This window comes from Gavialis gangeticus, unplaced genomic scaffold, assembly GCF_001723915.1.
Source record: "Gavialis gangeticus isolate Ggan-Ray unplaced genomic scaffold, GavGan_comp1, whole genome shotgun sequence".
NCBI lineage: Eukaryota > Metazoa > Chordata > Crocodylia > Gavialidae > Gavialis > Gavialis gangeticus.
In genome coordinates, this window is record NW_017728992.1 from 165349440 (window position 1) to 165364551 (window position 15112).

Here is a 15112-nt window from a genome sequence, read left to right on the forward strand (position 1 = left end):
TAACGGCTTACTTTTGTGCAGTGTTTACCTCCCATAGGACTTTCTGTGTGAATAGGCTTTGATAAATACCATTCATTTATATGGTAAATATTCTTTCTTAAGTAATGTTAATCCTGAATAAATGAGAGAGAGCAACTTTCTGCACTGAGAAAAATACTAACTTTGGGAAATCCCAGGTTATGAGCATGAAGAAATATAGATAAATTAGTAGTTAACAAAAGTCATTATAGCCCCTTGGATTAGATATTAATATAAATAATTTTGGAAAAAATGGTATCATGGGACTCTCTATGTAGCATCTTGGTCATTCTAGTTTTTAGTATTTATTTGAAGTGTTTATTTTTTACTTAGACTAGCCACAGAGTTGCTCTGTATGGTGGCTTACAATGTTCTGAGACACAGAATTTAGCTGACCACTCTTCCCATGAGATGTCTGGGTAGTTGAAGTTTCCCATGACAACCATGGACCTGGAGCATGCGGCTTCAGCCAATTCCTTGGCAAACTCCTGGTCAAGTTCTTGACTTTGGGTGGGAGGTCTGTAGTAGACTCCCACCATCATGTCCCCTGTTCCATGTTCCCCACGGATTTTAACCCAGAGGGTCTCCAGCCATCCACCCTGGTAGCCAGTGTCAGCTAGCAGGGACATGTAGCTCTCCTTGACATAGAGAGCTACGCCCCCACCCCTTTTGTCTACTTCATCTCTCCTTTGGATGATGGATGGTGAAGTAGATAATACTAAATGAAGGAGTGGGAGGCCACACCGATATGTCATTAGTTTTATAAATAAAAACATTTGCAAAAATGTTGCTGGCAATGCAAAGGAGTTTCAAATCACTTTAAGTAACTCCATGGGTTTTGGATACGTTGAATTTTTAACCAGTGGAATGGCTTTTAGAGTTCCTACCTGGTAATTTAGGATTACATTTTGAGTGAGATTTTCAGCAGCAGTTAATTAATTTGGGAGCAAAAATCACACTGAAAGTAATTTAAAAGCAGGACTTTTCCTCCTATAAGTAAGTCTCTATCAATATTTAGGACAAGTCTTGGGTTTGTCATCTCACAATATGAGCTGCATAAGCTGTCCCACTTTTATCTATATTGTCTTATTGTTCTACACACATTAAAAGGAAATAGTGAGTGGAGTGATTCCTGAGAAGAGCTCCACCATAAAGGAAAAAAACCCTGAAGATAGTGTCTTTTTAGGAATTATACCAATTATTGGTCTCTTCTTCTGTGCTTCAATGTTATTCGGGGAAGTAGAGACAAGAAGAGAGGCTTAGAAGAAACTGGTGGATTCCCCATGTATCTTCTTGCTTAGGTAGGTGACTGCTGAACACGTTTCAGGAAAGACCCAGCTAGGGGAAAGGTCAGCTTCAGCAACTGCTGCTTAGGAAACTTCTGGGGGCAGAAAGAACTGCTGAGGAAAATGAGCTTAACATAGATGTATGTCAAGTAAGGGCTACGGTAAGGGCTGAATGCCTGTATAGACATATGTTAAGTAATTTAGGTCATGTTTTGGTGCTAAGCTACCATCATCAGCAGTAGCACTATGAAACACAATGCAGTGCTTCGAGTGGGCTGCATTCTAAACCAGAATCAATTAAGTCACTTCTGGACACTTCTACATGAGATGCTTAACTTCACATTAGCATAGTTTACTGCAAAGTAAGCATGTACATCTACATGTACACATGCTTACTTCACAGTAAATTTCCCTAATACTGAGTAAATTTGCTATGTGCAAATGCAAGTAGCAAATTTACTCGGCATTAATAATGGCGCTGTAGAGCTCATGTAAACACCTGACCAGGAAAAATCTGCTCCCCGTCAGCTGTCCACTAGGGGGTGGGAGATAGTTCTCTGCCCATGGGAGTTGCCTGCTGCCAGGGCAGACTCTGTCACAGGAGCCCAGGTAGGGCTTATGTCCTCCTGCCCTGGCATCAGGTAGCTCCTAGCCCCCTGATCACAGATCATGAACCTTATCTCCCAGCTCCTGTGTCGCCATAATGATTGGGGAGTGGGGGCATGGGAGACCCTTATCTCCCAGAAGCAACTCCATGACAGCGGCCCGCTGCTGGGAGATGCATATCTCCTAGCCTGAGCTCCATGGCCTCGGGTCTCAGGCTGGGAGACCCTTCTCTCCCAGTCTGAGCCCCATGACCATGGAGCTCAGGATGGGAGATAAGCATCTCCCAGCAGCGGTCCCACAGTCATGGAGCTGCTGCTGGGAGATAAGGGTCTCCTAGCCCAAGCCCCATGACTGTGGAACCAGCACTGGGAGCTCCCTGCTGGTGGAGGTAGGGGAGCTAGGTGGGGAACAAGCTGCCCAGCCCTCACCCTGCATGCCTGGGTAGGAAAAATGTCCCACTGCCCTAGCAGCAGGGATCTTCCAGTCCCTGTTCACTACTTTGCAGTCATGGAGCTGGGGCTAGGAAGAAGCTAGGAGCTTGATCCTAGCCCCCACTCCGCGATCGCAGTTGTGATCGTGGAGCAGGGGCTGGGAGCTCCCTGCACAGGGACAGTTCTCTGCCCAGTCTGGAGCTGGCTGGGACCCGCCCCTGCCTGGGACAGTTCCCAGCAAGCCCCAAGCTGCACAGGGAAGCACATGCAGCCTGGAGGTGGTTGGGGACTGTTTCAGGAAATCCCCAGTGAGCTCCAGGCTGCACATACTGACTTCCTTGTGCAGCCTGGGGTTGGCCAGGAACTGTCCCAGGCAGGGGCAGGTCCCAGCCCCATGCCCCAATTGAGTGATCAAGGTACGGGGCTTGAAGAGAGCTTCAGGAGTGGGGTAGGTGACAGCCCCCTGCACCAATCTGTTGGTGGGCCAGCTAGCAGTGAGCTAGCTGCTAGCTGCCTCACTGGCATATTGGGACGGGGGCTGGGACCTGCCCCACCCCTGCAGCTCTTTCCAATCCCCATACCCCTGATTGGGAAGCCAGGGCCAGGAGCTCCCTTTTGTTGGGGCAGGTGGACATTGTCCTTGCCCCAGCATCAGGTAGCCTTCCAGGGCCAGGAGATAGCTGTCTCCTGGCCCACTGCTCTCTGCTAGCCGCTGGACTAGTTTCTGCTGGTAACAGCAGGGGGCCGTTGCAGGACTGCAGACATCTGAGAGGAAATCTTCTCCCTAATCCCTGCATGTGTAAACACCTACCTAAAACCCCTTACTTTGCAGTAGCTTACTGCTCAGTAAATTTAGGCTGGAGTAAATGCATGTGTAGGCGCACCCTCTGTCAGGTGCTGGGGTAGATATTTAGCACTGTTTAATGGCAGTATTGTTGCCACACTTCCTCTCACTTGCTCTTCTTTTGCTTTCATGACTCTTTACTTTTGGCTGTCCTTTTGGCCAGCTTCACCGGACGTAGAGTAGCCGTAGCTCCACAACCAGTCTTTTTGGAGGAATGGCACCTAGGGCACAGTAAATGGGAGATGTAGTTTTGGACACTGTCAAAGTATAGAGGGACTAGAACCCAGTTATCTTATGTCCTAGGCAAGGGTTTTTTCCATCATGCTATTGAATAGTATGTGGGCACCAGCACCACCTTCTGCTGTAGGGACTGTGTTTTGTATAATGTGTTCAGTATCAAGCAGTCACTTAGCATCATCTGTCATGATCTTCACATGGTCTAAGGAACTAAGGACTCAAGCAGAGTTTACGTGCCTCCCAGCACTACTTTTTGTGTACCTAGTGCTTGATCTGAATTGCTTTTGAGCATGCACCATAGCTGAAGTCTAGGTGCAGAGAGGTCTTTGCAGGATAAAGTGGAAGTGCCATAAGAATCTGTGTGCCTAAGGCTAAGTACAGACAGTCAGAAAGCCTGAGGCTGAATCAATTCAAACTTCACAGATTAGTATAAGGTGCATAAATTGAACCAATAAGCAGGTGAACAGACATTCACTTTTGATTCTAGAAATGCAGCCACATGCCTGCGGTGACCCAGACTAGAAGCCAGTATTAGGGAAGCTAGAGCATGCCTTCCGTCTTGGCTGGAGCATACAGTTTGGCCCAGGGTTAGCCTGTCCACCCTGTGAGGGATGGTTTGTGGGGGAGGTGCAAAGCATCTTGGGATGCTGGGAGACTGTGAGTTAACTTGAACTTGGAGGGGATCTGGGACAGAAGTTCAATAAACAGATTTAACTTAAATCAGTTAAGTCTGATACTATATCCATCAACGTTTATCTTAAACTAGTTTTAGCCATTTTGAAAGAAGTTTATGTGCATTAAATTTCTGTTGTGTTACAGATTTGAACTGGTTTCTAATGACTTATATCAGTTTATGTGTAATTTCTGTCCTTAGCCTAAGCGATTTTTAGGAGGATTTTGTGAGGTTGTTTTGAGGCAAGTAGAGAGTCGGGTCATTTTAGATTACTCTTCGTGATTTAGATGCTTATTTTCTGCCTTGGTCTTATTTAGTTGCATTAAAGGTCAGTTAAATCTGACCCTATCCTTCACATATTAATCTAGCTGTGTGTAATTGATGCTGTGAGGAAGAACCAAAAAAAGCCTCAGCCAATTTTGGCATCAACTGACAAAAAACATTTCTTGACACAAAAACCAAGCAATCTGACCCACAGAATCCTAAAAACACAGCACTTAAATGACAGTTAAAGAGACTGAGGAAAGGGCAGTAAGGCAGATCAAGAGACCCAAGACTCCTGGGCAAGCATTTCAGTGAATTGTGCATGAGGAGGAATACAGGCTAATCAGTTTCAGTTAGTGGATTGGTGCTCAGGATGAATCAGCTCCCCAGTCCCTCTGACTGGCCAGTGGGAAGGAGAAAACTTTGACAATTCCTACATTACACAGTGTGACTTCACCCCCCTCCTTCTGTTGGCTATTCTTCACCCACAGTGCAATCATTTTCCCACTTGAGGAAGTGCACTGGAGGGAATGTGCCTGGCCCCAGTGTGGAAGACAAACGGATTAGAAAGAGAGAGAACTCAGGCAGAGTTTCCTGGGCTTGCTCTCTTTTTCCACATGTGCCCATGGCCCTTAGGCATGCACTTCTTTAGATTTCAAGTTTGGGGAGGAATTCTTTCCTTAGAATTTGTTTTATGGTCAAAGAAAAGTTGTTTCTTCATCAACATATGGATGCCTGATTCCCTTTCTCACCATTTGTAACACTGAAACCTTCTTAAATGGTTATCTAAGCTAAGTAACATCTATTGCAAAGCTAAGGTTACACTTCTTTGTTTATCCACAATGTTAAAGAAGCGAGACAATGGATGTTTTGGCAGATCAAGCTTCCCATTCAGAAACTGAACTGATAGAGCCAGGAGAAGAATTGAGGTAATCCTTGTGGTTTTGTGCCAGGCTAGTTGTACCTTTCCCTTGATTTTTAGTGTGTTCAGTTTATAATCACCATTATGTGTCTTATTGTAGTGTGTTTGCTTGCTAGAAGCTGTAGATATAGGTTGTTGGTGGTCAGTATTATTCTGAAGGAGTCTGTGGGAATTTCATTTTCTTCTCTAGGAATCCAATTACTACCTCATGGAAGGCATGAACAGACATTCATTTTAATGACTCTTTTATCAAAGCATGTGGCTAAGTTTTCAGCCCTAGAGAAAACTTTGCTTTGTCTCAGTACAGTCTTTTAGAAATGTAATGCTGTTAATAACATAAGACTCTTCATAATGAGTTTGCCTCTGGTAGGTCTCTCTCTTTTAATACTAATTAAAATTTGGCTTTTTGTTACATTTAATCACCATTGACTCCTTCTTCTTCTTAACTAATTTCATTGAAAAGTATAGGACTTAGTTATAGGTAGTGGCTTAAAAATTCCATTTCCACTTAGGTTAATGCTGTACAATTCTGTGGCAATTCCATTGTTGCTGGAGGGGTGCCAGTTATAACAGAATAGGCCTAATCAATGAATAAAATTCATTTTTAAAAATTTCTTATTGATAGTTTTCTGTAAGGGTACTGTTATCCAAGTTATTCCTCTTTTCCTATTTGGCTTTTTTGAAATACTGCAAAGTAAGATTATGACATTAAGTGGTGATGGTCAGTTTATGGTATGAATTTTATGATGAGTGTGCCTGAGATAATCCAGGAGATCCTTTCTAGTGCTGTTCTTAAAATACAAATGTGCTACAGAAACCAAGTAAATATTTAAGTAGAAGTTAACTTAAGTCCTTCTAACAATTTTATTCTGTATCTTAATGGAATGACTTGTTTTTAAACCTCCTTTTAACTTTGGCCAATCCTCTTTGTGTCAATTCTCTATTTTTTCCTCCTTCCATCATTGTGTTGGTGCCATAATTTAGGTTAAAAGAAGGGAAAATATTTTACAGAAAATCTTTAGGTTTACTTTGAATCAGTGTATTTTTGTTAACTAAACTTTCTGCTGTTCTATTCCAAGAGCCAAATATTTTATAGCCTATGATTCCACAGTATTTCTAACAGCACAAATGTTAGAAATAAATGCATTCTCACCCTGTGCTAGTTGGGCTGTACACGGCTTCATCAGTCAGAAATTTGACTGCTTCAATTGTATGAAGACATCCTTTGTTCATGGCCTATATACATGACCTTTTTGCTGAAGTTAACTATTACAGCTGATATCAATAGACTATAATTAGAACGTATTGAGGTTGTCATAATTTACCGTGGGCCTTATTCTGCAAACCTTTGCTTAAGCAAGTAGTATTATTAAAGTTGATGTAGTCTGTAAGAGCTACTGAGCTACTCATGTGAGTGAGAATTCAGAATCAGGCATTTTATTAACTTTAACTAGGATTAATTTGTAAGCAAATTTATATTTTTATTAGAGAATTGGTGCACTGATTAAGAAAACAATACCTTTTTTTACCCAGAAATTGCACAATAACAGGCTATAGCATGTATAATCATTATTGAGACATTGAAAACATTTCAGCCCATTTATCAATAGTTTGAATCTGTATGTTATCAAGAAGCGAACTCAGAAAAGTTGTTCAAAATGTATTTAACAATGATTTTTCTCCAAACCAGTACCCATAATGCAGCATATTTTATAACTAATAGAAAAGCTAAAGGTCAACTGAGATGCTTTTTGACTAACATTACAGGAATTGTGAAGCAGCAGATAGACAGCCATATCAAAGATCCAGATCAACAGAACAACGTCCTGTATTAGAGCGGACCAACTCCCGCTCCCGATCCACAGAGCGTCCTGACTCAAACCTCATGAGGTCGATGCCTTCATTAATGACTGGAAGATCAGCCCCTCCTTCACCTGCCTTATCGAGGTGAAACAGACAAATCAATCAGACTAATCCCCTTCTGCCCCACCAACGCACCATTTTATTTTCCCAGTAGCTAATTGGTATCGCCTTCCATCCTTGGCTGATCACTAGTAGTAGTAGATACTAACCTTGTCAGTGCCAACACACTATTTATATTCAGCTGTGGATATAATGGTGTGGCTGCCATTGTAATTTGTTTACTAACAGTATTTAACTACATTTGTTTTGTGACTTCTCATTTATCAGGAATCCTGGGTGGTTTCCCACATAAAGCACTTCATAACTATCATATTCTTCTCTTACAGAACGAAAAATTGTTTGTGTCCATTAGACATCGCTTATGGAACAACCATCATAACATTAAATGAAACTATTTTTTTTAAAAAAAGTTTCTTTAAATGGATTGTACTAACTTTGTGTTAACCACCATTTTCTCTGACTACATTTTACTGTGCCATAGTCTGTTTTGTTTCTGTTTTGAGTATTTTTATTGATGAAGTATGTAATAATTTCTGTAAATTAACATTAGTAAAAGTAAAGATTATACAAATATATATATGGAGTTAATTTGGTTGAGTAGGAGGTTGAATTAAACTTATTCGAGTACCATGAAATGTGCTTTTTTGTTTTCTGAAAGTGAATTATATTCAGGCCCTAATCCTGATGTCATGCCTCTATTTTTGTTATTTCACTTTTACCTAGTCAGGCTCAAGGAATTCATTGTTTATTCAATAGGAGCTTACCTGAGTATAAACTGAGTAAAGATATTACAATTTGGCTTATAGATGGTTTTGTTCATATGTGTGCAATATATTCATGTATGCATGAATATTCACATGAAGACAATATGCAGATTTAGCTATATATACATCTATCTTATTGATGTTGAGTTTTATTTTGGCTTTTTTCAAACAGAAATTTCTCTTTTTAATTAGGTCTTTGTGTGAAAAAAGACAGCAGTTTCACTACAGTATCACAAGCGCACCAAAAACAATCTTATTTTTATCAGCTCTCATGGGTATCTAACAATGAATGTGGCTTTTAATGGCCATGGTTTGTTTTGATGTGTGTCCTGTAGGTCACATCCCCGAACTGGGTCTGTCCAAACAAGCCCATCAAGCACTCCAGTAGCAGGACGAAGGGGCAGGCAGTTACCCCAGCTCCCACCGAAAGGGACAATGGAGAGAAGTAAGTGTGTTTTCATTTAATGGGACTTCAGAATTGCTAGGGGAGTTCAAAAATGAAGGAAGGTTTGGTTATGATTTACTATTGAGGGAATAGAACTTAAAATTCTTCTTTGGATCATTTCAGGAGTGCCAGTTGTTTTGTATTTTATATTGTCATTTGATACTTTTAGTCTGTTTCATTATCCCTTATTGTCTTAAATGATGCTAATATATATCATCAAAGCAACACAATAAACAGAGACCAAAATGTACTATGTACTGACTCAATCCTGTTCCTACTCTATTAATTTCAGTATGAGCCAGAGAAAGTCCTATACATATTGTTTAGCATTTTATTAATAAAATTCTCACTATACTGGAAGTTAACAGCATAGCAGAATCTTTTGCAGGGTCAGGATCAATGTGTGTTAGCTGATAAATAAAAAGCATGTGCACAGTAAATAAAAATCACCCAAAACACAGGGTGATTATCAGATGCACAAATATGGTAATGCCTCTTGAAACAATAAGGAACAACTAAAAAGGGTAATTAAAAAAATGTCAGTAAGATATTTGGTGTTGCACATTGGACTGAACCTGTCATTGCTTTTATTTTCAGTGAAAACCTTATTTCAGTTAGGGGGAAAAATAATATTGCAGAGTCTTATAAGTTGTAGAAATCATTTTTTTTGCCATCAAATGTGCTTTCATCTTTTCTATTTGTAGTACTTAAATGTGCTTTGCAAAACCCACCAATGACCATATACACTGGTTTTTTCGTACAAAGATGCATATTGTACCTTTTATAAAATTTCAGTTGTTTTTAACCCCTGTGCTTTGGTTCCCTTTTTTGTTTTATTTTTATTTTCCCTAGACAATGGAGACAAGGAGATAGAACCTTTTGAAGGTCTGTACATAAAGGAGGGTTTGTTTTCTGCTTGAAAGTCTTTTTGGGAGACTGTATAAGCAAAAAATAAATCCAACTGCAATTGATGTTGCTTGGTTGCATAGACTTGTTTTAGATCAGCAGAAGGATTTTTGTGATAATTGTCCAATCACACTTTTTTCAGTTCTGTATTAAACAAATTTTACAGTGGTTTCTCCTAAAAACTTACAACTTTACTTTAGAAAACAATACCTAGATATGGTCCTGACTCAAGAAGATACATATATACCTGACTTTAAGCTCATGAGTAGATGCACTGAAATATGAGAGGACTTAAATACATGGAATCGTACCTTACTGAATCCGGGGTAATATGTTACGGTATATTATGATATACTGTACTATATTATAATAGGGAGCTCTCCAGATTCTATTAAATTAGCCCCTAATCCTGCACAAATTTACATATGTGTATGTTTACTTCTGTTAGTTGTCTCATTGAAGGCAACTTGACAATTCACCTACATGATGTTAAATGTAAAAGGCCAAATCCCATTAGGCACCTAAGTGGCACTTTGGCATCTAAGTATCTAAAGTGCAATCTACTCTACCCTGCTTGAGTCCCCCCCAAAAATGTTAATATGAAAGCTCCTTCTCCTCCTCACTGTTTGTTTTTTCTGACTTAGTGTAAGGGCTAAGATGAAGGTGCGTTTCAAAGTGAGTGTGTTAAGGTTTCATCAAGGAATTGAACATACTGGAATAGGATCTCACTTAAAGACCTTAATAACTGATGCATTAGCACTTTGGTTAAGTATCTATATTGCTGCTTTCATGATCAAGAATTTCTGCACATATTTAGATTTAAGCACTTTGAGTAATCCTTTTAACTTCAGTGTGGTGACTCAGTGTGCTTAATGATATGCATATATGTAAGGATGTTAGGCATAGATGTAAGTTTTTACAAGATGCCTTATTGTGTGCTGCAAAGAGCAACACAACGTTATTTTGTTGTCTAAAGTAATTGCTGAGCTTTTTGTCATACCCACTGGTGCTAGAAGTAAATAATTCTTGAATCAGAGTAGATGTGTTTTAAAAAGTTATTCTTTTTTCTTTGAGAATTAATCTCAAATGCATATGTGATAAAAAAAAAATGAATACCAATTGTATTAACCCCATCTAAGTTCCTTCATGATGAACTAAAAGATATCAATTGCAGTCCTTGTTTATGTCACTGAAGGTTTATATGTAGTATTACTGTACCTGTCTCATCAGATTTTTTATTTAGTGCTTATGGTCCTTATATCAATTTGGAATTAGAATTTCATTAATAAAGAAAACGGTGTTTTCTGGGATCATCTTCCTATTATGCACTTTTCTGCATCGAGTTTTGTGTTGTGTAAGTGCTTATATTAAATGTAATCTGGACATGCCAGGAGATAATCCAATATACTAACATAGGCTAAGTACAGACATTCAAAAAGCTTGAGGTGCAATTAATTTAAGTTACACTGTTTTCTGTAAGTGGCATAGGCTAGATCAGTAGTGAACAGAATGCACATTCATCCTTTGGTGGGGGGGGCATGCAGGCTGCCTGCACTAGCTAAGGCCAGCAGGTTGGGGGCACTCCTGCACATCTCCCAGCAGGCCCTGCAGGCTCCCTGGGCTGCCAGAGACTACTGGGCACAGCCAAGCAGCCGGGCCACTGCTGATTGACTGCTGAGAATGGGTGAACATTTCCCCTTCCCCCTGCTGCATTGCCTATCAACCACAGGCATCTGTCAGCTGGAGGCTGCAGCACGGGGGAGGGGAGAAGGGTGGCATTAGTGTCCCTGCATGAACCCCGTCACAAAGCACCCCACGATGTATACACAGACCTGACACTAAGTCCAGGAGAGCCCCTGCGAGCAGGTGCAGATCTGTGAGGCTGCTAGGCATGGGCAAGCAATTCCTCCCCCCTGCCACCCATCCCCTCACCACTGCACTACCTGCCTGCAAGATGACATGGCAGAAGGAGGGGGATGCTCGCCTGCACCCAATAGCCCAGTTAGGCTCCATGGGGTCGCGTCCACTCATGGGGGTTTTCCTGGGCTCAGTGTCAGGTCTGCATATACACTGGGGGTACTTTGTGTTGGGGTGAGGGTAGTACTAGCATGCCTCCTGGGGCAGAGGCAGCAGGTGTCTGCAAAGGAGCCTAGGAAGCCAGTGGACAGTGACCTAACTTGAATAGATAGGGGAACTGGGAGTGAAGTTTGAGGCACCGGTCAGTCTAACCTAAATTGATCATGTTTGAGTGCACATCAATCCAGGTCTATTTTAGACCAGGGTCTGCCATTTTTAGACCGGGCTATGTGCACCAAACTTCTGTTTTATTATGGGTTTAGACTGGTTTTCAATAACTTAGACCGATAAAAGTGCAATGTCTGTACCTGGCCATAACGTTTGTTGCCGTTGATCACTATGCTTATACATTTTATTATTTTCCCCTACCTTATGTGTGTCTTACCTGTTTAGATTGTAAGTCCTTCGGGGCAGTGATTGTCTCTTGTTTCATGTTTGTACAGTGCCTAACATGACGGAGCCCTGCTCCTAGTCATCTCTATGAAAATCATGATAAGTATTTGTAACATACTGTATTTAGGAGAAATCTAGATTTCCTAAATGTGGTAAGTACTGTTGTTACATAAGAAGTGAAATTGTTGGTATAAAAACTTAAAGAGCTATTTGATTACTGTACAGGAAGCTACAAAGTAGATTTTCATAACATGTGGTTTCCAGAAAGCTGTAAAATGCATAGATATCAGATTTTACTATGCAAGCAAAGTATGATTACATGTTCAAGTCAGAATGGCTAAACCTATAGCACCATAAGTTTTGTGCATATTTTCTTTTTGTAATTTGTGAAGAAAAGTGTAATAATATTAAAAGAAATCCATAGAATAAATATTAAGGTATTAATTTTATAAACTATCATTCATATTTCATAATGTTCAGCCATGGAATCTTAGACTCAATCTTCTATATAGTTTTCTTTTATATGTCATGAGTAGCTGACATTCTATTCATGAACCAAGTATGTCCGTTGGTTGGCTCATTCTGTTCTTCTCTGGGGTGGTCACTGCTTGTTCAGAGGCCACACTCTTGACAAATTACAGTGAGTGGTAAGTAAGCTCTGCCAATGACTCAGCAAAGGTGCATTTTCTGTATTGTCATTCTTTGTGACTGGACTGGAGAGGAAGATTGCATTCTCAAAAATATTGTATGCATTTGTAATTATAAGTATAAAAGGGGCTGGTGGTATCTGCATCAACTTAACTTAAAACTGGTGGAACCTTAAATATCAACTAAAGTCAGCAAGTTACTTAATTAACATAACTGAACAGAAAATTGAGGTAAGAGAACAAGTTTAAAGAAAAATAGAAAATAATGCCTGAAACTGGATGGGTATTCCATGGATTATTATTTAACATTATATTTATTGTGAAAGTGCTATAAAGCAGAGTCAAGGCTCGGAAATTTGCGTTAAGGGCTGTACTGACCTCTAGAAAAATACCATCCTGCATTTACCCTGTAACCATTGTAGATACCTTTGCTTACATCAGTAGGGCTATTCAGAACGCACAAAGATAGACGCATGCATAAATTTTGATATTGATCAGTGTGGCTTATTATCCCTATAGGAGCCCCACTGAAATAAGTTGCCCAACTGGGGGGAAAGGAAGATAGCATGTAGCTATCCAGACAAGTTACATATTTTTGATAAAAAAGCAACTCTTTAGGTTTATCTCAAGCAAAAATTCAGTTTAAAAGAAGAAACGTAGATCTTTCTTTTTTGTCTTACAATTACACTGTTTTCATTAGGTATAAAATAAAGCCACCTAAGAAGAACAACAATTATAGACTCTTTAGTTTGAACTTATTTTCTTTCCTGAGAGGGTAGATTATCTCTGTCATATTACTGTATATAATTCAGTAGCAATTCTGTCATTTTACCTGCTGGTTGGACTAAGATGACCAGAAATTCTAAAGCCAATGGGGCAGACAAGGGCCAGTCTCTCTCTCCTTTCCATCCTACTGGATCTTAGGAAAAGTATTGTTTTCTGTGTAGCCTGGTTATGTCACCTTGCTGGGGTCACCTGACCCCCCAGTTATCTTTCCTGCTTGGTGCAGGGGGTTGGACCTGATGATCTTCCGAAGTCCCTTCTGGCCTTACAATCTGTGAAGCTATGAATGTCATAGCCCAAAAGGTGATTGCAGAAGTGCCAGGAAGCTGTAACAGGAGGAGATTCCTGATAAACATATAGACCCCACAGATCCTAAGGTATCCATCAAGTTGGTGGTGGGGAGTGTTAACTTTTCTATGGCAGTGGTCGTATCCAGCAAAGCAGACAATGAAATGGAGTATACCCAAAGTATACTCTTCACTACATGTTTTTTTGGTGGGGCTTCTTCCCCTTCAGCCAAACTCCACAGCTTCTTTTTTTCTTTTTAAAGGAAAAGACATTCTGGCCCAGAGTTACTTCTTAAACTGATTTTAAGAGCTGCTAATGTAAATTCAATCATTTAAAATAGAAAGACTTAGGGTAATAAGTACTTTAATTTCTACTCACTCAATATAGACTATTTCAGTACCCACACATATTGTAATTATCTATTTTGATGGACAACATTCATAGTACTATAGGATTCTTATTCATTCAGGATGGAATTGCTGCCGCTGCTGAGAGCTCCATAATCAGACAAAGAAACAAAAATTAGAGACAACGGAGCAGCAAGGTAGGACTTCTTTCATGCAAGTCATTTAGATTTATTCTAAGTGGCAAGTTAATAGTGGTCTTTAAAGAAGGACTTAAATGTGAATGGGAAGGAGACAAACTTTCTCATGTCTGAAGAATACCATACTAGAAGTTCTAGGGTTCTAATGGAAAGCAAAGGTGCTGTTTGTAAGCATAGGCCTCTGCTATGCATTACATATATTATGCAATTAACTGGTTAATTGTGCAATCAGTTTAGACCAGCCACACGTGTAAAGTAATTATCATACCATTAAATGACTATCCAGCTATAAAAAGAGCCAACCAGGTATAAAGTTAGTACTTGAAAATGTGTAACAACTTTATGGTGTCCAGAGAAGCATGGCCATGTGTTATGTGGCACCACACACCGCACATTCAGTTGTTCACCACACTGCAAGGGAGCAGCACGGAAGGTCAAAAAATCCTGTGGAGAAAAAACATGAAGCAGCACATGTATGGGCAGTGTGTACTGCTCAAAAGCAGAGCTAGGTCGCCCAGAGCCACACTCTGGCTGCCAACCAGGCTCTGCACAGCGGACTCGTGGAGCCATGTTGCGGCTGGCCCCAGCCTCCCCTTCTGCCCTGGGGTAACTTGCTGTGTGCCAGAGCATGTATGGCACGGGTGTTTCCATGGCAAGGTGCACCACTGCTAGGTGTCCCCGGGGAACCAAATGTTCACGCCACATGTGGACGCGGCCTATAGCTGATTTCTATCCAGCTTTCATTTAAAAGTGTAGTAGGGCCCTGAGGCTCCTTTAGTTTTAGTCCAGTCCTCAGAATTGTGCCATGATTACAACGGGTTGCCCTCTAACAGGAAGCTTTGATGCAAACGCCTGGAGGTAACTTCCTCAGCACAGTTGCACACAAATAGAGAGTCTGAAGAAACTACTTGGCCCAAGTTAATAAACATCCTGGATTGGAACCATAGTAAAAATTTCCAGATTTGGGCAAATATGTGTTGATTCAAGAGATTATGTTACGAGGTTGCAGTTTTTTATTTCCTTGGGAAAGCTGGCATAAGGCAGGTTTGCTATGGCCTAAGT

General features: G+C 40.5%; 1 protein-coding gene across 1 annotated transcript in view; it reads left to right on the forward strand.

The window, feature by feature from the left end:
• The window catches only part of RIMS2 (regulating synaptic membrane exocytosis 2), a 1108253-nt gene that overhangs the window by 757599 nt on the left and 335542 nt on the right, over positions 1-15112 (forward strand). The window contains exons 23-24 of the mRNA XM_019528053.1: positions 7049-7228; positions 8304-8413. Of these exons, the coding sequence (XP_019383598.1) occupies positions 7049-7228; positions 8304-8413 (290 nt within the window). The remainder of the gene's footprint in view (positions 1-7048; positions 7229-8303; positions 8414-15112) is intronic.